The sequence below is a fragment of the Equus asinus genome, chromosome 11 (genome assembly GCF_041296235.1).
Source record: "Equus asinus isolate D_3611 breed Donkey chromosome 11, EquAss-T2T_v2, whole genome shotgun sequence".
In the NCBI taxonomy this organism is placed as follows: Eukaryota; Metazoa; Chordata; class Mammalia; order Perissodactyla; family Equidae; genus Equus; species Equus asinus.
Window position 1 is genome coordinate 49,328,840 of NC_091800.1, and position 26,915 is coordinate 49,355,754.

The 26,915-nt window shown below is 34.8% G+C and overlaps 1 protein-coding gene across 1 annotated transcript in view; it reads right to left on the minus strand.

The window, feature by feature from the left end:
* The window catches only part of DACH1 (dachshund family transcription factor 1), a 414,137-nt gene that overhangs the window by 223,958 nt on the left and 163,264 nt on the right, over positions 1-26,915 (minus strand). The window contains exon 2 of the mRNA XM_014859930.3: positions 19,068-19,183. Within this exon, the coding sequence (XP_014715416.3) occupies positions 19,068-19,183 (116 nt within the window). The remainder of the gene's footprint in view (positions 1-19,067; positions 19,184-26,915) is intronic.

The following is a 26,915-nucleotide window of genomic DNA, read 5'->3' on the forward strand; positions in this document are numbered from 1 at the left end:
TTTCAGATTTCAAGCAACTAATTCAACAATTATATTGCTTCCATCTAATAGCAAAAAGGAACATAAACTTATGCAACTTGCTGTATTATATGTTTACAAAATAAAATGTCAAATGAAAAGTTTTAGGTAAAATGAGTTCTTGAAATTAAGTTCATTTTTATTTTGTTGGCATATTGAATCTTGGCACTAATGAACATAATAACAAGACTTATAAAATTATTCTAAATGTAAAAAAATCCCTCCACAACATACCAAGGAGAGGTCAGTCAAGACATTTATAATGAAACATCAAAGCCAGGCCGTCCACTCAGTTTCTAAGTGGGCTAACATTTGGAACTTACTTTTTTCCCACTGTAAGCCTTTCTCTTTCATGAGTGGAATTCATTTGTCCAGTCCCACCTTCTAGAACAATGGAGAATTAATCTATATCGTTTGTTAAATATCCAAAGACAGTAATCATGTCCTTCCTCTAACGCCCCATTTCTTCTCTAAATATCTTCATTTCCTTCAACCAAATAAGATAACTCAGTTCTGATTACCCAATTTGGACAAATTGTTTTCTATTGTGACCTGTCAAGACATAACAACCATAAATGGACACAACACTGTTGATATGCTCTAAGGAAGGCTGCTGCCAAAACAGTACAATATGTAGAGCTCATTAGCACCCACATAATTTGTCAAATTTAAAATGGACTTAAGTGAATCACCACGTTGGCAATAGTACCTTGAGGTTTTATTTCCAGGTGCAAAAAGTTGTACTCAGGGGAAAAACATCAAATGTTATTGTTAAAAGTGTCCAAGGTGAAATGGATTGGTGAATACATGTTTTCAAAAAATTATGATCAAATATGATAACCATAAATGGACACAATGCTGCTGATAAGCATGCCAGGCTGTTGCATAGTGATTTAGGAGACAGGCTTGGCAGTCAGGTTAACAGTCTTGAGCAGGAAAACTCAGTGCCAAAATTTATTCATCTGTAAAACGGAAACCATAACAACTACCCAAAGACATATTATAGGGATTAAATTAGCTAATACATGTAAAAGGATATGTAACTCAAATATACTAAGTCGCAAGAGCTGGTAACAATTACTAATGCTCTAATGATCTGAAAATCACCATCCATTAATCAGCCAATGATTGCCTTGAATCTTAGTCACACCACACTCTGTGATCAATGTAAAACCCTACCGTTATTTTTTCACAAAAAATGTTATCAGATTTATTTTTCACAGGCTTGTGTTACACAAATAAATTTTTGAGTCAAATCATACCCATTTAAAGCTAACATCAAGTGTCACTTTCCATAGTGATGACAGTGATCATCCCTCTAACCCCTAGTTTTCTCTTCCTCTTTAGAAAACCTATAATGCTTTTGATAGCTCTTTGGTAACTGCCACTTTGTACCTTCAATTACAGTTTATTGAGTGACAATGTCATCCATCTTTGTAACTCCTAAAACTCATGATAAGTATTTGTTGAATACACTAATGACCAATTCTATAGTGTATTTTCCACAAATGACTTTTGATATAGTTATGAGTATGTTTCATGATAAAAATAACATTCATTTCAAATTAGCTGCAAGTTTAAGACATTATATTTAATAACTATATATCTCTTACTTACTTAGAAATTAGGGATGTCTGTGAATGTGTGTGTGTGTAACTTCTCCAACCGAGAAAAACACTTATCAGAAGTGGATGGAGGAATTAAAAGTGGGACAATAATTCACAAACATCAACCAGTTATCTTTGGCTACTTTGCTTCTCTAATCAGATTTTAGCCTCTGATAAACTCAAAGTTTCATTAACAACCCTGACATTTAAACTTTTTTAAATAAAACTCAAGAAGAAGAGGAAAAGAGGAGAAGAAAGCAAAAAAGCTAAGTTGAGAGGATAGATAATTTAGGTTTGGAGAACAGAGCCTGGGTTCATATGAAAAACATGGACAGATCTTTAATGCAGCAGTTAGATGTCTTCTGGTTAAAGGGTTACTGGAGAAAGGATTTAAAGGTTAACAGCTAAACAATTTCACAAAAACTACTATATTGTTGAAAGGGAAACTCAGGCTCAGAAATTTAAGCTAATTACCAATGTCATACATATATTTAGTGGTTGAGGTTAATCAAAGATCCACATCCCCTTGAGAGCCCGAATTTATAGATTCCCAACTCTAGATTCTGTAACTCACTAAGCTTTTAGAGGGAATACACATAAGAAATAGAGATTCTAGAGATTCCAGTTGCTCAATTTTTTTTAAACCAATTCATCATTCATTTGCTAATCGTTGATATAATTTGCATGGCCATCTCAAATAATACAGCCATGCAGATTTCCAAAGAGTGCGATATATAAAGATCATTAACTCTCATATAATTTTTCAAATCTAAAAAGGATTTAAATGAATCACTTATTGGCAGCAGTAGGTTGAGGTTTGATTCCCCGATGTAAAGTCTTAGTTAGGTTGCAAATACCAAATCTATTGTTGAAAGTCTCCTGTGTGAAGTAGATTGGTGAATACACGTCAAAAAAAATCATGATCAAACCTGGCACTTTTGTTGACAGACTTTGTAGTGAGGTCGAAGGTGTAATTAGGCCAGAAAATTACTTTCTCACTACTAGAATTGTTCCCTTCAGGTCTTGAGTTATCAGTCCAGAAAATTTCATTAAACACTAAATTCACTTTAAGACAACTGTCAAAATTAAGCAGAGGTGAGTCAAGTCAAGGTCCTAATATTCAAATCTTTCATTTGGATTTTGAGATTCAATGTAAAATAAAAAATGCCATAGATTCATTTTTCTATCAAGACTAAACTTTTTGTAAATTTCAGAAACAACTTCTTTGCTGCTGGAAAACAAGATGAAGCTGAATAACAGAATAAATGTAGAATTTGAAATGCTTAATAGTGATACATCATTGAAAGGATTTCCATTCCCTGTTCATGGAGATCTCAATGTGAAAATGGTAAAAATTCGAGTACTCACAATTATTATGGATACAATGCAAAGGAGAAAAAGAAAGAATCACAAACCCACGTTTTGAAGATTGATATGAAATTTGGAATGATACTAATGATGGAACTGTGAATTCACCATTTTTACTTTAAAATAACTCTGAGATGGTGATAGTATATTTATAAACAACTGGTTCACTAAATTTTGAAGAGTAGCAAGACAGAATATTCTGGTACATATTTAGAAGATAAGTGAGCAAGGACTCAGCATTAATAAACAAAAAGAAAATATATGTTACATGACAGTGGAATTATGAGTGATGTTTATCTATATTTCAAAATATTACAATAATAACAAGAATTAAATATTTGAAATATAGCTTCAACTATTTTGCCAATTATATCGAACAGTTTAGTGTTTGATAAAGCATACTGAAAAGTATTTCTATAATTTTTGGAGTCAAAGAGCCTACATTGAACTGCCCTTTGATGCCTGACTCTTACATTGCTTCAATCAGGTAATACAGCAATTGAACAAAGAAGAAATAGCAGAGAGGTTTACCACTAATGAGGAACAGGGTAAATGAAGACCCAAAGAGCCAATGATTAATAAAAGTTAAGAAATTAATTTTTTCGATTATTTAGAGTAAAATAGCATGCTTGGAACTTACAGGTAACACTATATTGTGCTTAACTATTCATAAAATTCAGAAATTAATAGCATGAAACACTTGTCGGTTAGTTAGCACTATGCTATTTAACAAAGTGCAATGAAAAAAAAAGCTTAATAGGATTTTCCACAAACACTTAGTAAAGGGATAGCTAGGTTAGAACTGAAATTTAAACATAGTGGCTTATTAAGAAGCTAAGCTTGATTATGAGTTTTGAAATATAATTTTTAACATCTCTCACTCTATCCTTTTGCTGCCCGTATACTAAGCCTCCAAATTGTGGCACTGAACACCTCAATTCTTTAAAATATAACTATTTTAAAATAATACTTAAGTTTCCACCCAATATTCACAGAGAAATATAATATTAAGGGTGATATTATAATATAGATTGGTGACTAGAATGCCTACAAGAATTTGATTTATCTGTCCAATATGTGAAGTTGTATTGTGAGAAGTTTTCCAAATTCAGTTCAAGCATGTTAAGGAAAATTTGGAGCATTCTTTAATAATTTGACTATATCCTTAAAAAACAACTTTATTTCAATTCATGCTGTTTCAATTCTACTCAAAATATGGATGGCACCTAAAGAGATTAATGCATTCCTTGGACTGGATGGTGCAGTGATAACAGAATTTAAAATTATCCATTGCTGAGTTCAATCCCCAAGTGAACTCTTCTGTTCAACTTGAGCAGGTTATTTAAATTGTTTGTGCCTTAGTTTACTTGTATGTAAAGTTGGATAAACCATATCTCCTTCATAGTCATGTCTCTTGACATGAGAAATAAATTACATCTTTAGCTATTAGCAAATTTCATACCACGTAATAGTTACTCAATAAATGTTTGCACTCCCCGTTATTTTAACCAATTAACTGTAGTGTTTGATTAAATTATTTTTAATTTAACAATGCTTTGACCAGATACCATACTAGCAACTGAACATAGAATGGTGAAAAATATAGACATACATATTGTTTCTATATATAAAAGTACTAGGAACTGCTCAGTAAAATACACATGTATCTGATAAGTTGGTTTTGTTTTTCTCCAGTGTATGGTATATATAGCAAAGTCTTATAATAAATATACAATATAACTGCAAGAATATCTATAGAAGAGTACAAGAAGTACCATGTAGATGAACTCAACCAACTATTTGGATGCAAATTTCAAAGATTTTTCACTTGGGAAAATATTCTCTTTTTGTGTTTTACATCTGTAATATGGCCAACGTTTTTCTAAGCCAAATGATTTGGATTATAAATTTGAATAAGCTTTTAAAAATGTTTTCTAAAAAGTAAAGCTCTCTTTGAATGTATTCATAGGGTTTCCTAATACGTTACTTAAGAAATGCACATTTTATTTAAGAAATCCATGCTAACTTCTAGAGGAAATAAGAAATGAATTGAAAATACAACAATCACTAATAAAAAGATGACAAAAATATGTCAAAATAATGAAGAATCACACATGCTAGCTAATGTGGCATTTTAGGAACAAAACTAAGTGAGATTAAGGAAAAAATGAAGCAGCTGCTGTTGGCAAAATATAGGCACAGATTTTTTTTTTCATATAGAATAGGAATAAATATTTACATGAAACAACATAACAAAGTATTTTCAATAATATTTTGCGAAAAGAAACTGGAGAAAATATAGCAGCACACTCAATTCTTTACACAGCTAAGATCTCACTTTAAATCTCTCCGATTCTTACAGATAAAAGAAAGATGGAGAGATAATGGTAGTCCATTTCACATGTGTTTAATCATAATGCTGAAATTTAAGACATTAAGGCATAGGAACCCCAGAAGCAACAGATTTCACTGAATTCAGGCCAAGAACAACTGTGGTCTAGGCAAAATTAGCTGGATGGACATTCAAGGGAAACTGAAGATTACTGCTGAGAATATGGAATACTCTATTAATGAGAGTGATGATGCTGACCAGTTTTATGATCAATTTAAAGAATATCAAAAGAAGTATCCTGCCTGTTTCATTAAAATAACAATATTGGTATATTGGCGTATTTCTACAATGTCTACCTTCCACTAGTCCTCTCTCATTGATACATATAGTATTTTATTATAGATGATTGATGTGAGGCTCATTGCAATTTCAAAAATTCATAGAATATTATTATGTCATGAAATCCATGCCGAGAAAGCAATTGCTGTTATAAATCAAAAAGACAACTCATATGGACAGGTCATATGGTAACGGGTTCTCCTTGGAATGGTATCCTTAAATGTAATTTATTCAATAAGTTAACTTAAAGGTTAGGTATGATGAGATGCATCTCGTGCTCAAATAACTTCAAAATATTGTTATATTGTAATATTAAGAGATTAATTTTCTTGGAATTTGGAGATACTTGCATTTATATTCATTTGAATCAACATGGTTCCACGCAATTCTTGTTAAATGTTTTCCCCCTAGTATAATTCTCTAGAAGGATTTCATTAAGCAATATAAAATAATAGACAATACAAAGGCATTTACTGCTTTAATAGATGAATGAAGATATCCAAATCGAAAAGCAGATTTTGAAAACCTTCGCAACGCTACATTTTCACATTTAGAAAATATTTTTACACTAGATGGTTTAATAGAGGAAAGAAGAGCTCAAATACTGATTTCTAGGGAATCACGTGTTACTAGAGGGATTAAATCTTTCCTTGACTTTCATACTGAATATTACATATGTTTAAAGAGAACCTTGATGATATAACATCACACTTGTAAGTCTAACCAAAAGTAGCAACTTATAATTTCATAGCCCTTTGTAATAGACAAGTCTTACATCCCCTTTAAACCTTAAAAACTCAAAACTGTTTGTCATATGCTTACATCTGAGAAAACAAACTCAAATTATTAGAAAATATATATTTAAAAAAATAGTCCCTCCACATATATTTGCATTTCTTAGATAAAAACTAATGGATATATGTTTGATGGAATGATAGTCCATCAAAGGATTTGATGTAGAAGGCATTTCAGTACATTAAATATGAATCACAAAATTCTATATACTATGATGATCAAAAAGCAATCATTGACATGAGAAGAGGATTGTATCAGGGGAAAAATATTTTGTTTGAGCTAATTGGAAGATACAAAGTAATTTTTTAAAAACTGAGGGCTGGCCCAGTGACATAGTGATTAAGTTTGCATAATCTGCTTCAATGGCATGAGGTTCATGGGTTTACATCCCGGGTGCAGACCTACACACTGCTCAAGTCATTGCTGTGGCAGCATCCCACATATAAAATAGAGGAAGACTGGCACAAATGTTAGCTCAAGGACAATCTATTCCTTAGTCAAAAAGAGGAGGACTGGCAACAGATGTTAGCTTGGGGCCAATCTTCCTCAGCAAAAAACAAAAAAACAAAAAAAACTTGGGGCCAGCCTGGTGGAGTAGTAGTTAAGTTCGCACACCCTGCTTTGGCAGCCCAGGGTTCACAGTTTCAAGCCCAGGTTCGGACCTACACACTGCTCATCAAGTCATGCAGTGGCAGCATCCCACATAGAAAATAGAGGAAGACTGGCACAGATGTTAGCTCAGCAACAATCTTCCTCAAGCAAAAAGAGGAAGATTGGCAACAGATGTTAACTCAGGGCCAATCTTCCTCACAAAAACAAAACAAAACAAAACAAAACAAAACAAACCTGAGGAAATGATTACAACCTGATGCCATAAATATGGAAAAGGACCTATCATTCCCAGAAATGCTATGTTCAAACAGAGAGATAAATAACTGGCATTCATATTTGGAACAAGACAAAACAAGGCAAAAGTCCTGTTTTGAAAATCATCATAATAAAACTAAATATCTTGCTATTTAAGGCTCTGCAAAGCATTTTGTGATCCATTAGCTCCTTTGTTCTTTACAAACTCCCATGAAGTAGGAGATAAGGCAGATCTCCTGATGTTTGGTTTATAGATGGTAAAGTAAATAGTTCAGAAGGCAGCAAGATGTAGGAAAATAACCAGTAAATTGGAGTCAGAAATTTGAATGGAAAACTGATTCTAGTACATAATAGTGAAACTTTGGACAAGTCTGATAGCATTTTTTTCCTCTTCTCCAAAATGGTGTTTTAGGTACCAGAACCTATCTTGTGATGACTGAATAAGTGAGGCCAGATAGTGTTGGTCAAGGCCACATTGCTAGCAAGTGATGAGGAAGAGAACAGAAGCCAGACTTTTCAGTTCCAAGTTAGGAGCCATGTCACAATACCATGTTGTTTGAAAAATACATGTCCTTTAAAGAGAATCATAACCTACTCATCATATTCTAAAATCAGCAGAGATAAACGAATCAAGTCCGTGCTGGTGTTCTCTAGGAATCAGGCTTATGGCAACTTTAATTAAATGTGAAATGGCACAAAAGAAGATCTTGAAAGAGTTTAGCCTACTTTATATATCCTTTGCCATATATCAACAAGTGAACATGATAAAAAGCTCCCACATTAATTATACTGACTACTTCCTTAATGAAGTGCAAGAGTGTTTGCATAATCTGATTCAATTTATTGAATTAGGTTACAGTTTTATCATTTTGAAAACCAGCTTCATTGTTTACTTTACAGTATATGTCAATTCATTTCCAACAATTAAATAGCACAGTATACTGCTGTAATCAATTGAAAGCAATCTCCATTTTTAAGATCTACTACCATTTGTAGTGTGCATATTTCTGAAAGCAACATATGACAGTTTGAACACATAACAGTAGCACTGACACTTCATATCCTTAAAGATTATTCTGCCCACAAAAGAAAATTTATAAGATGAATTCATTGTCATTAAGGCCTGAAAAGTAAACATATAAAAACTAAAATTAGTGTTAACTTCCTCTATTAGGAATATCTGTAGAGCACATTTATATCAATCCAAATAACTTGCCAAATTTCCTAAACCTGAACTATACGTTTAGAAAGTTATCAGTTTTATTCTTAAATCCAATGGACGTGACATGAGCATAGAAAGTCAGCAATAATAATCAATAACACTTAGCCTATTTAATTACAATAATAATATTTTGTCTAGTTTCATCATCTGCAAAATGCTGCTGTAAATTGTGTCATTTGAAATTCATGGCAATTCAATAAAAAAATAATTTTGATATGATAAAAAGGTTCTTTCTTACAAATGAAGGACGTAAAGCATCAAAATATGTGACTGGTTCAATTATTACACATTTAAAAAGTGGTGTGATTGGAAGAGTGCTTTGATTTTCAAGAACTGACTCCTCTCTTGGGGACTTTATTTTTTTAATTGGAAAGTCAAATAAAAGTAGTGATTTATAGTAAAGTTCAAGGTCTTTCATTTAAATCTGTTTAAGAGTTCATGTCTTTATACCATCATTTCTGATGATCTCTATTGGTTAAAATAATTCTATCTTTTCCACTCCTAGTTCCAAATCCTACCACAGCTATAAGTATTCCTTTATATTATACTCAATGATTGCCCTTTCCTCCTGTCTGTTAATTTTTCAGCGATGGACCCCATCATGGAGTACTCATGAAAGAACAGCAGAGAGGACAAAGGAGGAAAAGCATTTAAAAACTTCTTTTAATTGGAAAATAAAGTATATGTTAGGCTACCATACTCATAGTTTTACCTATGAGTTAACTAACCCATCCATGAAAACCAGTGTAACAAATAGTATGATAGATTATAAATATGAAGCATTCATTTCAAAAGTAACTTTTAAAAACTATCTTAAAAACTATGAAAGAAGAGCCAGCCCTAATAGCCTAGTGGTTAAAGTTCAGCCCACTCCACTTTGGTGGCCCAGGTTCAGTTCCCCAGTGAGGAACCACACCACTGGTTTGTCAGTAGCCATGCTGTGGCGGTGGCTCACATAGAAGAACTAGAAGGACTTACAACTAGAATATACAACTATGTGCTGGGGCTTTGGAGAGGAGAGAACAAAAGAGAGGAAGATGGGCAACAGATTTTAGCTCAGGATGAATCTATCCCAGCAAAAACAAAACTGTGAAAGAATATAAGAATATAAAACCCTGAAGGAAAGATATCCTTTAACTTGAAAAGCAGCATATCAAATTTGGAAGAATAATTCAAAGTAAAATAAAATGGAATCATCAAATTTCATAATTAGAAGGAAACAAGACAGTCTTATTCAATCTACCTCCCTCCAAAGCAAAATTACTTTCAAACTTCCCCTAATAACAGTGATTACTAAGAGAAGAAATGGATGGCTGATGGTCAGGGAGGGAGAGAATTTTTTTTAAACTATTACTCTTTTTTACCATGAACAGTATGGCCTGTAAAAATTAATTAAATATAAAACTACAACTAACAACTTTTCGTCTCACTTTCCTCTTGAATGCTTCTGTCAGAAGGAAAAGTTAAGGTATTTTTGCTTTTTTTTTTTTTGAGGAAGATTAGCCCTGAGATAGCTGCTGCCGATCCTCCTCTTTTCACTGAGGAAGACTGGCCCTGAGCTAACATCCATTCCCATCTTCCTCCACTTTATATGTGGGACACCTACCACAGCATGGTGTGCCAGGTGGTGCCATGTCTGCAGCCAGGATCCGGCCTGCGAACCCCGGGCAGCGGAGAAGCGGAACATGCCCACTTAACCGCTGTGCCACTGGGCCGGCCCCTAAGGTTTTATGAGTAATACGTTCTACTCTTAGCCAATTCTCCATCTAGCAAGCTTCTTTTTTATGGAAGCCAATGCAGACGTCTCTGTAATTATTGTCTATCAGTTAGATTTCTGTCCTTGGAAGAGCACAGTGGAAATTTACACTATCATCAAATTTCAGACCCTCTGTAAGTCTTCTTAAGACTAAATGTTGCCATCATTTCCAAATCTCTGTCATTTAGTCTATTCGCTTAAGGCTCACCAGTTGGTCCTACCAAAAATTGTGGTGCCATGACTGAATATAACATTCCAGATGTCATCTGAAGTGCAGAGTAAAATAGTAATGTTTCCCTTTATCTGAACCTTACATTCTTATCCATTAAGCTTAGGTTTACATTACCATTTTCAGAAGCTCTATCGCAATGTTGGTTTATATGATTGTGTAACCAAACAAAATCCTTCAGTGTGTTTCATGCAGAACGTTTTCAGAGCAGGTCTTAAGTTCATTCATGACTAGGGCAATAAACGTTTTAAGAAACTGAATGCAAGTTAATACTGCTATCTTTCTGACATTTGCCAAATTCTCTTGAAATGCTTGGTCCTGTCAACACTTTCATTAGCAATTCTACTTCTTTGCAAAGAAGAGAGTAAAGTTGTAAAACTTCCCCCCAAAATGCTTAGAAAAAATACAAAGAAATTCCGACACGATATAGTTAAATCCTTAACAACAAACCTGAAGCACATTATTAAGGAAAGGACTTGAGGCTTTGAAGTTAGGCTCAGAGTGGAAAGCCCAACAAAGACAGAGAAGGAGACTAAAGAAATGATTTTGTTTATCTTCTTTTGCCTGACTTTTGTTCTACAGCATCTTTAGGAATATTAAAAATGTATCTATAGCAGAGTTGGTTGTTTTTCCCGAATGAACAATATTTGTATTCTCACTTCTCTTGGTTAGAGAGAGAAGTAGGATAGTAACAGCACATCCTACTGGCCAAGAAATTGCAGCGAGCAATAAAAGACAATATGTAAAACTAAGGGACTAGAACACTGTCTGAGAATCTCACAAATAAATGAATAATCCACAAAACTCCAGGTAATTCATACACCATCCACTATCATAATCAAAAGTTGACTCAAAATCTGATTTGATTTCTTAATGTAAATAAACTTCTCTTGTGTCAAAGGAGACATCATATTACCAGAAAAGAAGCAAATAATACCTTGCAATTAGTCAATTAAGAATATTAGCAATTTCATTACTGCAAATCTACAGAGAGAGAAATGTAGGTAGATTATACATCTTAGTATGGCCTAGTGTAAGCATTTAAGACTACAGAACTCAATAGAAACTTGCAAGAGAGAAACAAATTAGGGAATAAAGGACTGTAATTTTCTTCTAAATTCAGTAGATGAGAGGACAGTCCAGAAGTCCAGTAATATGTGGTTATTTAATTAAATCTAAAAATAACAGATCTTTGCTCTAAGAGCTTAGAAAAAAAGATTCTTATGAATTTCTATGCTAGTAACAGACCCAAGGCATACTGTAACTTGACTGAAATAATCGATTATAATGTATATTACATATTTACTAAAATAAATATATTTATTATCTAGTTCCTCACACCAAAGCTGCATTTACATTCAGGTAAATTATAAGCTATATTTTATTCATATTTGTATTAAATTAGTTCTGTAGCAAGATAGGCAATACAATGAGGACTCTGATCCTTAAAGAAATGTATAATATAGTATATAATAGTGATATATATGTATATGTAAGTATTTTGAAAACTATGTTCTATGCTGCCATTTTATTCCTGCAAATATTGCTTCTCTAGAGCATCAATCTACAGATAAAATTTCATTAATTGTTGATGATAATAGTTAAAGGTCACCATCATAATGCATAAACAAGCAAATAAATAATGGCTTCTATTTATTTAGCACACCTTGAGGATCTAGACTCTGAGTCTTTAATTTGGAGCCTAACCATGCTTAACAGGATTTTATAAAATGCAATATAACACCAGTGTTTAAATTTGTAACTCTGAGGCATAATAATTCCTCTCAGAAATCCTTTACTAAACATATATTAGCCATATTCATTAAACAAACATTTATTTTGAATATATGCTTTGTGGCAAGCACTATTATATACTGGGATACCACAGTGAACAAAAATGGCCAAAATCCCCCAAAGGCTGTTTGTATGCATGTCTACCAAACCATGCTTGAGCCCCTCACAACACTGTGGGCAGTGACTTGCTGTGTGTGATAGGCTGGTAATGACTCCAAATTATGTCCACATCCTAACCCAGAGAACATATGAATGCTACTTTAAGATTTTTTTGCAGATGTGTTAAAGATCTTGAGATGGGATTATGCTGGATTATCTGATGGGCTCTAAATATAATCACAGGTATCCTCACAAGAGAGAGGCAGAAGATTTACTTATACATTTATTTTTTGGTGAGGAAGATTTGCTCTGAGCTAACTTCCATTGCCATTTTTCCCCTTTTTTTTCTTGAGGAAGAGTGTCCCTGAGCTAACATCTGTGCTGATCTTCCTCTACTTTGTGTGTGGGTCACTGCCACAGCATGACTTTACGAGTGGGGTAGGTCCATGCCCGGGATCCAAACTCAAAGCCTGGGCCACCAAAGTGGAGTGCATTGGACTAAACCACTACGCCACAGGGTCAGCCCCAGGCAGAAGGTTTTATACACACACACAAAAGAGAAGGTAAAAGTGAGAGCAACGCGGCCACAAACCAGGGAATGCTGTCAATCACCAGAAGCTCAAAGAGGCAAGGAACGGATGCTCCCAAAGAGCCTCGGGAGGAAGTGTGGCCCTGCTGACACCTTGATTTGGCCCCGTGACACTGATTTTGGACTTCTCCAGAACTGTGAGAGAATCAGTTTTCGCTTATTTAAGTCACTAAGTGTGTGGTACTTTGTTACAGCAGCCACAGGACACTAATAAAATGCCTAATACAAGTTTTAAAACTAAATCAATTACATGAAGTCTAGGGTTTAGGCTGGTCTTCTAAAAAGAAAAAAGAAGATATATTACTTTATTTTTCTTTCCAAGAAAAATATAAAGGGAATGCGCATTAACTACTTATAAGATAAATGAACACTCTCAAAATGTCCAGTGATTATGCTTCACCAATGTTCCCTCTGTATAAATGCATGAAAACACGTACGTACGCATATAACATAAACATCAATGGTTTAAATAGCTTATAACATATTTACTCTTTGAGTAGAGCATTCAGTAGATTGTTATGTTTAATTTATTAGTGAAGACGATCAATCCATTTGTGGCTGTTTTACTTGTGCACTTTTCTGTTATCCTTATTTGAGTCTCCCCAGGGAATACAATGCTTTGTTATAATAAACTTCTCAACATACAGGACACATTTCCACACTCTGAATTTTCTCCTCAGAAATTGAAGTGTATAATGCATTTAGAATATTATCAATGTTGATAATACAAAAAGAGGTAATTTGGATGTTATTGCTGGTTAGTTAGTAACATTTAGCAAGAAAAATAAAGAATATAAACTTTGAAAACATGTTTTTGAATTATACCTCCACTTGAGAACACTTTCATATGATCTTCTTTTTTAAGATAAGAATGTTTCAATGCGATTAACTCTGGATTAATATTGCCCTGGTCTAGTATTTTTTCCAAAGTGATAAAATTGCATTTATTAGTTCTTACCTTTTAAACATAGTACATACGTGTGTACAATTGCTTGCTTTATCCTGAAAGCATATTGGTTATGTGCCTACAAGATTACAGTGAGAGAAAGACATGTCCAAGAAACAAAACTATAAATCATTCATTTAATTTGAGAGTATTTGAAAAAAATTTTAGGTATTGGATAACTTCTTTTAATGTCAAATGAAAATATTTGGGACTCACTGAGTTACTCCTTAATACTTATATGAAAATTGTATTTCAAAACTAGCTTGCATTCTGCCCTAAAGACAAAATCAGGAAGTTGGCCAAATACGCTAGCCAAATTGCACTCCTGGCACAAGAGGGGAGTATTTAGAATTCCTAAATAACTCTTTCCTTAATTGTAAAATACACATGATTCTATAAAAAGTATGAATGTTATTGGAACTCTGTTGCTAGGATGAATTTATTCCAAACTGGTATTTATTATCAAAAATGATTTATGACATGTGCTCAGTCCAAATAGATGTAGAGAGCGCTACAGGAGGTATTGTATTGTGAGACTCTACAAAGAACCTTCTTTCTTTCATTAACTTTCACTTCTGGTTGCTATGGCATCTGGTGACAACCATAAATTTGGAAAATTATCACCATCTGCCCACGCCCCCTTCTAAGATTACACACAGGCCCACTCAAGCAACCAAAATAAAAAACAAATAAAAACTCCATAGGCAATCTAAAAGTTTTTTTTTTAAGTTATAGAAACATAAATACATAATATTAGAGCTGAGAAAGACATTTTTTAAAAACATAAAAACAGTCATATTTTTTTCTGAGAAAACAGATGCCTCCAAGAAAGATTATCACTGAACTCCAATGTTCAATTTTTGAGAAGAAAAAATGAGGGAATGATTAGGAACAAATTGATAGGTTTTAATAAGTTTGTCAAAATTAATAAATTTTCCTTTCCATGGGATCAATTTTGGCAACTTTAAAGGAAAATTTGCATCTTTTATGTTTTTCAAATGGTAATACTGGGAATACAGAAGTACAGGTCAATGTTCACAGGTAAGCTACAATTTAAATCTTAAAAAGGATTTGAGACTTGGGGGGGCAGGGCTGGTTTTCTTTTTTCTTTGTTTTCCTGAGGCTTACATGTCTGCTTGTTTTGCTAGTTTTAGAAGCATCATTTCCAACTCTTTTATAGCTACAGATATAACTATAGAATCTTGGAAAGAAATTTTTAAAATTTCAGACTTACAGCTCAAAAACATAGTAGAATTGTGATCAAGCTAGTTTGTTTAATGTCAGCAATATTGAAATATAGCTTTTTCACTGTTTAAAAAATAAATAACACACTTCACCTTCCCCATCTTAGGAAGAAAAAAAATGACATTTTGTTGTTTAAAGAAAGTAACAAATGTAAGAAAAGAAAGTAGCAAATGTAAATAAAGTACTGAGACATAAAAGTCTATATGTCCATTTTGAATCCTATTCCCCCAATGGACTAAGTACTCCTTGGGAGAAAAGTGTTACGCTCTTTTGGGAACTACAAGATTTCTTTAAAACATTAAATTACTAGCTAATGTTTTAAGATAGTAAATAATACATTCTCCAGGGGATGGAAAAACTGTTCTGTATTCCCTAAAATCTAATCTTCTCCATCTAGAAAAGTTTTAGGTAAAAAGAGCAATCATATTAAATATATTAAGATAAGACCATTCAGGTGCAACAGTAAAACTTCCGGCAGCTTCAAATCTTTGGACCAGTCTCTAAAAGTTGAAAGTAAGTCAAATAGTCAATAGTGAGCTCACATGCCCTGTTTTAAAGGCATTCACTGGGCTCTGTGGAGCACTGAACTGTCCAAGACCCACTTTTCAACCCAGTCTTCTCTCCTGGTGAGGCTCGATCTCCTCATCCTTCTCTAGAACATGAGTGCTTAAGGTCTTTTCCAATATAATGCTTAACAAGATTAAGTGAATTCTGGTTTCCGGGTTCACAACGTACTTGGAAGTTCAAAAGTAAAAAGGCATGTCTGAGTAGACAGCACAGCAACTGAAATATATGAAATGATCCTACTTCAAAAATGAAAGCCCATTTTGATGGGTCAAGTTTAAATTCTCTCCAGTGTCTCTGTTCACCAAGCCAGAGAAGTATGTAAGCTATTTCAGAAAGAGATCTATCGAAAACAACTTAAGGGGCTGGCCAGTGGTGCAGCAGTTAAATTGGCACGTTCCACTTTGGCGGCCCCGGTTTCACTGGTTTGGATCCCGGGTGCGGCCCTATGCACCGCTTGTCAAGCCATGCTGTGGTCAGTGTCCCACATATAAAGCAGAGGAAGATGGGCACAGATGTTAGCTCAGGGCCAGTCTTCCTCAGCAAAAACAGGAGGATTGGCAGCAGATGTTAGCTCAGGGCTAAACTTCCTCAAAAAAAAAAGGAATTAACTTAAAAAAAATGACAATATTTTGATTTTGAGTTTTGGCTTTTGATCTTCAGTTATTTGGAAACTTCATTTACCCCAAAGTTACTTGACAGTGTTAATTATGCAAGGTCTTGCTATACTTAGAGTCTGACATCAATTTATTTCATCATTGCTTTGGTAATGAAGTATTTCTTGTCTTCACCATAAAAGATTGTGTTGGCAGACAATTTGGAACCAGATCTTCCCTATTTTAATACGAATACAATCTAGAATACTTTTTTCCCATAATAGTGATACGTGAGTGTCAACACAAACTTATCAAATACAGAATGATTGTGAAAATGATTACTTTTCAAAATCCACCAACAAATAAAAATGGCAAGTAATAGGATATTGGAGTATATGAGGAAGGGATTTGGTGTAAACCTAATTCGGCCTGATCTTGTCTTTCCAAAAGGGCCTGACTGAGGCCATTGAGCATGCCTTGTATATCTGCTTTAGATATTCCCTATGGTAAGACAAAGGCCCTTGAGATAAAGGTGCAGCTTCCCTCCCCCTCCCAATGTTGGCATTTCCTTAAGGATTAAACATCTTTCCTTAGGCTAGGAACTGACTGCTGTGCTCACCTGTGACCACCCAGCTGGAGACAATAGACTTGCCTCCTGCTACGCCCTCTGAGATAGCAGACCCACTACCTGCTGTGTCCATCAAGCGCTGTGCCAACAGGGCAATCTTGTGACTATTGTGGGAGGGACATTTCAATCATATGTCAAACAGCCTGTTTGAGGGTATATAAACACTCTGTATACCTCACTTCCTTGTTGCCCTTTCTTCCTTTGGGAAGAAAGGCCCCGGGCCATGGTCCTCAGATTTCAGCTCCGAATAAACTCTCCCAAGTTTTCATTTATAAATTGGTTATGGATTATTTTCGTCGACACCACGAAGCATATTTCATTGAGAAGTTAAGTCAAAGAATCAGGTCTTTCTTCTAGCACACCTGAGCCTTTCAACTATGCAACATGAAAAGTTAAGCTCTAAGTTCTATCTTGCCTATGTAGTACCCCCCAAAAATTCAATTTTTCCTTTTTTAAGAAAGATTAGCCCTGAGCTAACACATGTGCCCATCTTTCTCTACTTTATATGTGGGATGCCTGCCACAGCATGGCTTGATAAGCAGTGTGAAGGTCTGCACCTGGGATCTGAATCAGCAAACCACAGGCCACCAAAGCAGAACATGCAAACTTAACCACTGCGCCACCAGGCTGGTCTCCAAAAGCCCCAAATTTTTGAATCAGGAAATTTTATCTAGTCAAGGCCCAGCAAAACAGTTAAGGCTTAACAAATTTCTTTTCCCGATATCAAATTTGGAATTAGAATTGCAGGCAGTAGGATTCAGTTACTTGAGAACCATGACTAACTAGACAAATAGAAATGATGATATCTACTCTGTAATTGAGTTGTTTTCAGCTATTGATTTCATTTTTCTGTATCTCAGTTTTTCATTTGCAAAATTAGCATAAAAATACAACTCTTTGTATTTATTACTTTGTATTTAAGTTATTTGAATTTAAGTTATTTACTCCTGAGAACCTTTGGTACCTTACAGAAAAAAAGTTGGATATATAAAGTGAACAAATAACTTCAAATTCAACCCAGTGGATGCTTGATAAAGGTCCACAAAGGTGAACAAACTGTTCAGAGGTTGACACTAAAATAAAGGTAAGTTAAAAGTCACTACTTTCAAGAAGCTTTCAACCAAACAAGGAATGTGAAATCAGATACCCATGATTATGTTACAGCATGGAGAAAGACAAATGTTACAAAAGAAAAGAAAACACTGATATGAGAATTCAAAGAAAAAATGAAGACTCTCTCCTGAGATTCCTTTCCTGTATCAGTTGTGTTACATGATAACTATATGTTTATATGTATATCTCCTCATTGACTTCCATGATGACAAGAATTAATACAAATATTATATATTATATAATTATATCATTTTTCTTTAATTTGCTCATGGATCTGGACAAAACATGGAAAGTGAGCAAACATATGTATAAGTACTTAAAAGAATTCATGAACACATCCAAGTGGTAGAAATCAAATGAATATTTTTGTATGCAGTGCACTATTGAAGTTGTTTATGTGGTCAAGACTATTCTTTTACATTTTCAAAATTCTAGTAATAACCATCTTTCAAATGTTTCTAATGGAAATGTATTCACATTATAGTCTGAGAAAAATTAGAAGATATTTGTATTTGACATATTTACTGTCTTTTGTTTCAATGCACTTCAATGTGTTTCAAAGTTCTCATGGAAAGAGAAATACATTTAGAATCCAGAGACCTGGGTTTGAATAACCACTGGCAATTACCAACTCATTGACCTTGGGAAAGTCACTGATTCTTTCTGAGCTTTGATTCCTTAACTGGAAAATACAGATAATAATTTGTTGTTTGATATTAGTGAGAGAATTAATTAGAATAACTCCTAGCACTGTGCTCAATTAAGCTTCTTTCATTTTACTTTAAATAAATGATGATAACCATAATACAATTTTAAAATAAATTCTCATCAGTAACAGTATCTTAGTGTACACAAAACATAATTGATGGGTGTAAATATCTATACGAAGATAGGTATATATAAAAGCTATGGCATTGGCTAATTTTTAATATTTTCAGCATAAATAAGGAGCACTCTTACCTGTTGGTGGGATTATCCCAGGAGACATGAGGCCAGGGACCGAATGTGGCATGATATGAGAGTTCTCTGGGGAGGTGACACTTTGAGTCCTCTTAGGAGGCCTTCCAGGTCTAGAACTGGAACAAACAAACAAAAAATTTTTACAATTAAGCTGTTGTCTTACACATCATTTCAAAGTTGTTTCAAGTGGTAACATGGACTGTAAATAAATTTGTTTCAAGGACGGTTGCTTTTGCAGTTAGATGTAATAGACTTCCATCACTAATTAGATTACATGCTGAATTCATTTTCCTCATTGAAGATCAGCCACTCTTGATGCATAATTCATAGCCTGCACCTCGTTACCTGCTTCTTCATATTAATATCTATACACAGTTTGAATTGCCTCGTTTGCATATGCTAAAGTTCTGCATGCAGCCTTCAGCACGAAAATTATGCACTAACTTGTAATAATTATTACAGTCAGCCTGCTATTGATTTATGAGACTTTTAAAAACCAAATATGTGTAGTACTTGTAATGAATGATATTTTAAGGTTCTTCAGGAAATTAAAAGGCAATGGCTGCCTAAGGAAATGTTCTGCTTGTTTGATTTAATACTACAGTTAGCTGGGAGGTGGAATGAAAGAGTGATTCAGACCTATAGCACATTTTTCGATGATATGTTTTATTACTTCGCACTGCTAGCCTGATATCTACATGATAAATGACAATACATATCTAATGTGTGAAAAGGTCTTGCAATTTCTTTATTTTTTGTCATTTAAAAGATAAGTCAAGTTATCATTTAACCCTTATTCTATTTAAATGAACAGCCCCACTAGGTTGCCTTACTTTTAATATACGAAAATAAATGGGAAAGGCTCAGGATTATTTCTAGGATATCATTGAGAAAGTGCCAGTATAGTGTCTTTTATCTGCCTTTAGGATAAATAAAAATACTTTGTGTTTGTGCTTTAGCAGTACTTGTCCTTTACATGCTTATTGCACAAAATTAATTTTTAAAATTATAAAAGCGGAAGGTGAAGAGGAGACAAGTATTCACTATTCCTGTATGAGAATAACATGAAGAATAGAATATTAGCAATTTTTGACACAAACATAGCATTATGTTCCCACCTTCTGCATTTGTATCCTAAATGTGCTTTTATGAAATGCTTTTCCAACACATATCTGGCCAAGGTGTGCCTAGGTATATCAGAACCTCCAGATACATCCTTCCTATGTTAGCATTTCCATGTTAGCCTCAGCTGAGATCCTTTGCCTCACCAGAAGATTCAAAGATCCTACACCTCTATTCTTTAGTGTAATATATACAATCATTTAACAAATAATTATTAAGCACTTGCTGTTTTCAAAGCAGTTCATGTGGAAGCTAATTTAGGAGAATGAGTTCTTTAGTCTTCAGGACCTTATACTCTTGTCAAGGGGCACAAACCTGGTGCATACAAAACTATGGTGCAAATTGGAATGTGCTAAGTGTCATGAGAAAGCTGCAATTCAAATACTAATTGGATGTTAGGCAAGATGATGACACTTCCATGTTGAGGGAAGGGAGATACGATTTCATGGCAGTAGAAGCATTAGGAGAGAATTCTGAAGGATAAGTTAGACACAGAGAGGAAAAGAATATAGGAAAAGTACACTCCAGTGAGAATGTGAGAAAGGAATAGAAACATGAAAATGTATGAATGTACAGGATTGTCTCCAATGAGCTGAAACAGGTCGAATAAGATGAAAAGCCGAGATTGGTAGCACTAGACTTTCTGCCTGGGGCCAAATCCTGGAGGGCTGTGAACCAAGAACAAGGAGATAGTGTATTTGTTTTGCTAACCAATAAGGATACTCTCTTCCATATTGTTCTGAAGTATCTCTCTGGCTACTTATTCTTCCTTATTACTCTTCATCCTCATCTGGTTCTTTACCTCCTGTTATTTGCCTAGGGTCGATCAATAGCCGCTGATAGTCTCCATTCTCCCTGAGTGATCTCTTCTGTTGACATCACTGAGATACTAAGGAATAATGGCTAAATATATACCTACAGTCTAGATCTTCCCCCTGAGATTCAGACATATTAATGCCTGTCTACCGGAAATCTCTGCTTTGATGTTCTATAATAATCTGAAACTTAGCTTATCCAAATCTGAACTCAGCATCTTCCCCATTAAAACCCATTCCTCTTTCTCTAGTTCAGCAAAATGATACCCAATTGACTAAGCCAAAACTCCAGGACTCAGCCATGTCTTTTCCTTCCCTTGTACACTCATATATCATCCAAATGATGATATCTCTTTAATTCATTCTCTCTTCTCTATCCCCACTCTTATCTTCGATCAATGCCTCAATTCTTATTTGATCTACTATCGCAGCCTTCCAAACACTTCCAAGACCTACCTCACTAGAGTGCAGACAACACTTCATACTGATCTCAGAAAGATTTTTCTACAACACAAATTTGATCACGTTTTCCATTTGCTTAAAGATATCAATAGTTCCCTATAGGATTCACATTCCTTAGCATGGCAACAAGGTCTTCCGATACTTGGTCCCTGCCAATCTCACCCTTTTATTCCTACATTCATGGCTTATAGTTGGCCCTACTGAATCTTTTAACAGTCTCAAGTTGCTTTGGTCTCCTATTACACTACCTTTATAGATGCTTCCTCCTTTGCTGCCAGAGCCTTGTTCCCCACCAACACAACCTCACCCCATTTTACCTCACTAAACCTTAATTATCCTTCTTGCTAACCACTTCTAGTGAGTATTCTTTCTATGCACTATAACAGCACGTGGTGAACAACTCTAAGATAGCTCTTCCTGCACTGATTATAAGAATCTGCTTATTTGTTTCACTCCCAAGACTCTATGGCAGAAAGTGTATAAAATATATCTTTGTGTCTTAAAACTTGGCTCACTGTATGTATCTAAATAAATTTTAACCCAATTTATGAAGCCCTTTCCCCCAGATTCCTCAAGTATTCTACTTCATCCATTCCAGTGGTCTCAAAGTTTCTGGGAAATGAAAAGTAAGGCACACAAAAAAGTTTGGGATTCTGAGTCTAAAGATAATGCTAAATATACATGAGAAGACCAGAGAAAGACAATAGATGTATTGGAGGATCTCAGGCAAGATGCTATTGAGAAAGTAGGAAAGGAAAAGGAAGTTAAGAAGAGAAAATTTTAGCCCTTTAATTTGTTTTGCTGTTAAAGAAAATGAAACTGTTTAGAAGTACTTTATTATTCAGGCCACAGGAGCTGTCCTCACCTAAGTCAGGCTACTAAGTAGGGGCACTTTATTTCACACTGTGATTAGAATAGACCCAGTGGGCTCCTTTCTCCCCAGTCTCCTGCCTAATCTATCACATTGCCTCCAATTCCACCAATAGAGATTTACTGCTTTCAGTCTTGAAGTTTTAAGATCTTTTAAAGCCTTCCATTAAAATGCAAATACCCTTGGTGGTGGTAACACCCTACAGCCATCAACTAACACCCTAGGAGGATTACTTTACAATTAGGGGAGAGCACAATCTTGAGTTATCTATGCAAAGAATAGAAAGGACTGGAAGGAAAGATTTGGCAAGTAACTCAAGTGACTTACCCCTTTGCCTAAGACTAAGAGTACTGGGAACCTCTCCTTGGAGTTATACATAACTTCTTGGCTGAGGAGAAGTTAGAAGTTTTATCCATTAACAAGACTTCCCTCTATCCCTTCATGACCTATAGTTAGGTTAGGTTCCCTCATTGATGCGCCTCATATTTTACTCTTACTACATGCAGACATGGTCACTAACTGATAGAGGGCTTGACTCTAGGGAAGATAAATTAATTATAAAATATTTGAATATTTAAACTACTTTCAACAGAGCTTTAGGGAACTTCCAAGAGAACATGTGTAGTGCTGTGGCCAGAAGCACAGGTTGCATCCCCTTGATAGATCTAGCTTTAAATATTGGCTCTACCAATTTACTAGACGATCTGACCTTCATGAAGCTACCTAAGTTCTTTGAACATCTGACCAAATCAGGATTTTTTTTTAAAGTGGACCTGTTTACTTTGTTAGAAATAAGTCATTCTTGGAAAGAAAAACAAAAACTTAACTGAAAAGAGGAAGTGAAACAATTAAGAAAAGCATTTCCTTTTGGAATGATCAATTGCTTCAACAGTAGCCATCTTCAAGCCTCCTTAGCTACCACAGTAACCCAGCTCTACCCCAGAGGATCAGAGCCGCTGAACTCTCCTAGTTCTAATCAAAGCAGCAGACCTCACTTAAATAAATTATTACCCTTAACAGCTTGAATGAAATCAAATTTATGACTTTGGTAATTGTTTTTGCCAGAGTTACACATGAGCCATAGTGCAGTCCTTAGTATTTTCAACCATCCACATTAAAAGAGGAGAGCACCAGCTTAGAGACTCCACACTTAATATATCACTTACTTAGGAATCCACCCAGTCACACCCTTTCCTGCAATTCTGAATTAAAAAGTTTTCTTTTCCAGATAGATGATGTGGTAGACTTCTCTCCTGAATTTACATCATTAAATCATTCTCATGCTAATTTCTATCTCTCCCCCACAACTGTATAATGTTTACCAACTCATCCTAGTCCATTTACTGTGCTTATTCAGGGTGAAGTCAAAATCCAACTTAACAGAAAGAAACAAAAGTGATATGACTTAAGAAGCTATGTGCATCAAAAGAGTGAGAGGCATTTGAAATGTTAGAGGGAGGGTACCTTACAGATTTTTCAATCCCCAAGCTTCTCTCCATAGACATCATCTGCTACTAATGTCTTCAGTAGTTTTTGAGACATTAAGTTCAATTCTCTTCCTGAGAGTTGGAGCAGAGAAATACGTGAAATGCAGAAAGAGACTGTGACGGTTATAAATTGGGAAATGTAAAAGTAGCTACCTAGCAGAAATTTTGGTTCCAAATCCTACCTACTTAGAGTTCCATTCAACGATTCAGTTCATTCATCCATCTATCTAAGTGAAAGGAGCTACTGTACAAGAAGCAACAGGCTAGACATTAGGGTTGCAAGAATACAGGCACACTCCCTTCTTTGAGGAGGAAGATAAAATTAAATAGCCTGTGGGAAAACAGTGCAAAAGAAAAGTACATGGCAGCACATAGGCACTGATTTTAGTCTTAGGACACAAACAAGCATTTAGAGGTGAAAGCAGCTGGCTCCATTAATCTGCAAGAGTTCATTAGCCCTCTTAAATCTATTCACCCCAAGAAAACTCCAATTGTGTGTTTATGTTCTGCATAACTTTTTTCTAGTAAACTGCTTCTGTAAAGCCAAGAAAGAAATATGAGAAGTTTGACTACATATATAGGCAAATATACAGTCATGCATTGCTTAACAATGGGGATATGTTCTAAGAAATGTGTTATTAGGTGATTTTGCTGTTGTGTGAACATCACAGAGTGTGCTTACACAAAGCTAGGTGGTATGGCCTACTACGCATCTAGGCTATGTGGTACTAATCTTATAGGGCTCCTGTTGATATGCAGTCCATCATTGACAGAAATGTTGTTAAGTGGCACAGTACTGTATAAGCCACATATGTATTCTTATTTCTAATTGGAAATGTACAATTTGCTTAATGATTTACACATCCACTTGACCATTATGAAGTCATGAAGAGTCATGTGTATGAGGAGTTTATGAGAGAACGCTTATGTTCTAAGTAACGTGAAAAAGTAAGATACAAACCTGCAGATATGGACATAATGCAGCACAAGAGAGATAGAGAAATTAAGTAAAGCAAGCAACAAATACCCATAGAAAAAAGACCAGAAGGAAACAGTAAAACATTAGGAGGGATTATCAGTGGATGGGGAATTACATATTTTTTTTAAATCAGAAGATTTTAGTTTCCGTGTCATAAGCATATATATTTAAAACATAAAAATAAACTTTTAAACTTAATTAGCGTAGCACTTCAATGACTCTGATCATATTCTTCAGACAATTCATTGTGAACAAACCACGATTCCGGTTAAACTTGATCTGTGCCTGAGGTTTACCTCTATCCATAGCAGAAAACATATACAATTTATTCTTTTAGTCTTTCTTTTCTACTTCAGTTCTAAACTAACCAATAAAAAGTGGATGATTATATGTAAAATTATTACCCTTGTGAGAACTATAAAATTAATCTAAAATATGAAAAGAACAAATAATCATTGATATCTTCCAGAATAAATCAACCTCATGAAATAGATCCATCAGTATAAAACAATACAAAGGACCTCCTAAGATCAATGTATGTATATATTTCACCAAAATACGCAATTGACGTATAATCCTAAATTTATAAATAAGTAGTTTTCCTTCAGAAAGATCTTGTCAACTTATTAGTTGAAACTTTTTTTCAGTTTTCTGAACGGCAACAATATAAATAATCCAGGAAGTATACAATGAGCATTATTTTCCCTTAGTATGGAGTTTTTTTCTATAGCTGGAAAACTTTGAAGGATATGTTATTTTTTTGCAATGATGACAAATGTGAACACTTTTTCAATCTCCTATCACACATTTGTTTGAACGTTTTGTGTTCTCTCTGCAGGTCTGAGTCCCAGTCACGTGTCCCTCTCAGGACAAATAGATTATGAGCGAACTCATCAAAGAGAGAAGGTTCCACAATCACTAAAATACCAAGTTCCAGGGGACAGGCACCTAAAATATCACCAACTGACACTTGGAGGCACCCTCAGATTACTGGTTCATGAGCACAAAACACAGAACATTCCCTCAACTCTTTACGTGGCAGGTGCTGTGGACTGAATTGCGTTGCCCTAAAATTCATATGTTGAAGCCCTAACTCCACTGTGATGGTATTTGAAGATGGGGCCTTTGGGCAATAATTAGGGTCATAGGAGGATATATGGGTGAGGCACTCATGATGGGATTAGTGCCCTTATAATTAGAGACACCGGAGAGCTTGCTTGCTCTCTCTCTCAGCCACATGAGGACACAGAAAGAAGGCTACAACCCATGAGACAGCCATTACCAGAAACCAACCATGCTGGCATCCTGATCTCAGATTTCCAGCCTCCAGAACTGTGAGAAAATAAATTTCTGTTGGTCAAGCCACCCAGTCTACAGTGTTTTGTTATGGCAGCCTGAGCAAGAGTAAGACAGCAGGCAATTCTGTGCAATAACTGAACAAATACGTATAAAATACACAAAATGAAATTTCCTGTGCAAAAGAGTTAAAAATAAAGTAAAAAAAAAAAAAAAAGATTCTGAGCTCAAGTTAATTTGAGAAATGCCCAGTTAAACCTATTAAACATACATAGGTTTTGTGGAAAAACTTCACAGACTCCCAAAGCTTTTACTATTTTTGTTTTGTGAGACAATTTCTCAGAGCTTTGGCTATGTTAATAGTTATTATAAATCTCTAAGAATGTGGTAAAATAGGCATTTACTAAACTTAGTTTTCCATGAAACTTGTTATTTCCAGGGAGTTTGCTTAAAGACATGCTTTAAAGGAATATGTTTTTCATAACAGTATGATTATATTCAAATTACAGAAATTTCTCATCTTTCAACATTACCAAATCATGTTCTGTGTCATAGGTCACACGACAATTGTCACAGGAGAATTATTCTCTAGGGACCAGGAAAGCAGGAATTCATGTATTCTATAGACTTGATTTAAGAGTTGATGATTTCTCAAAACACAAGGTTAACATGAGTAAGTTGAAATGATCACTAACAAAAAATAAATAGGACTTGAAATTAGCTACTCTGGTGAGGAAGAACTATCCTTGCCTCTGACTTCAAAACGCACGCTATTTAGACCTGAAGTAGCATGGGAAATTTATTTAATACAAAACT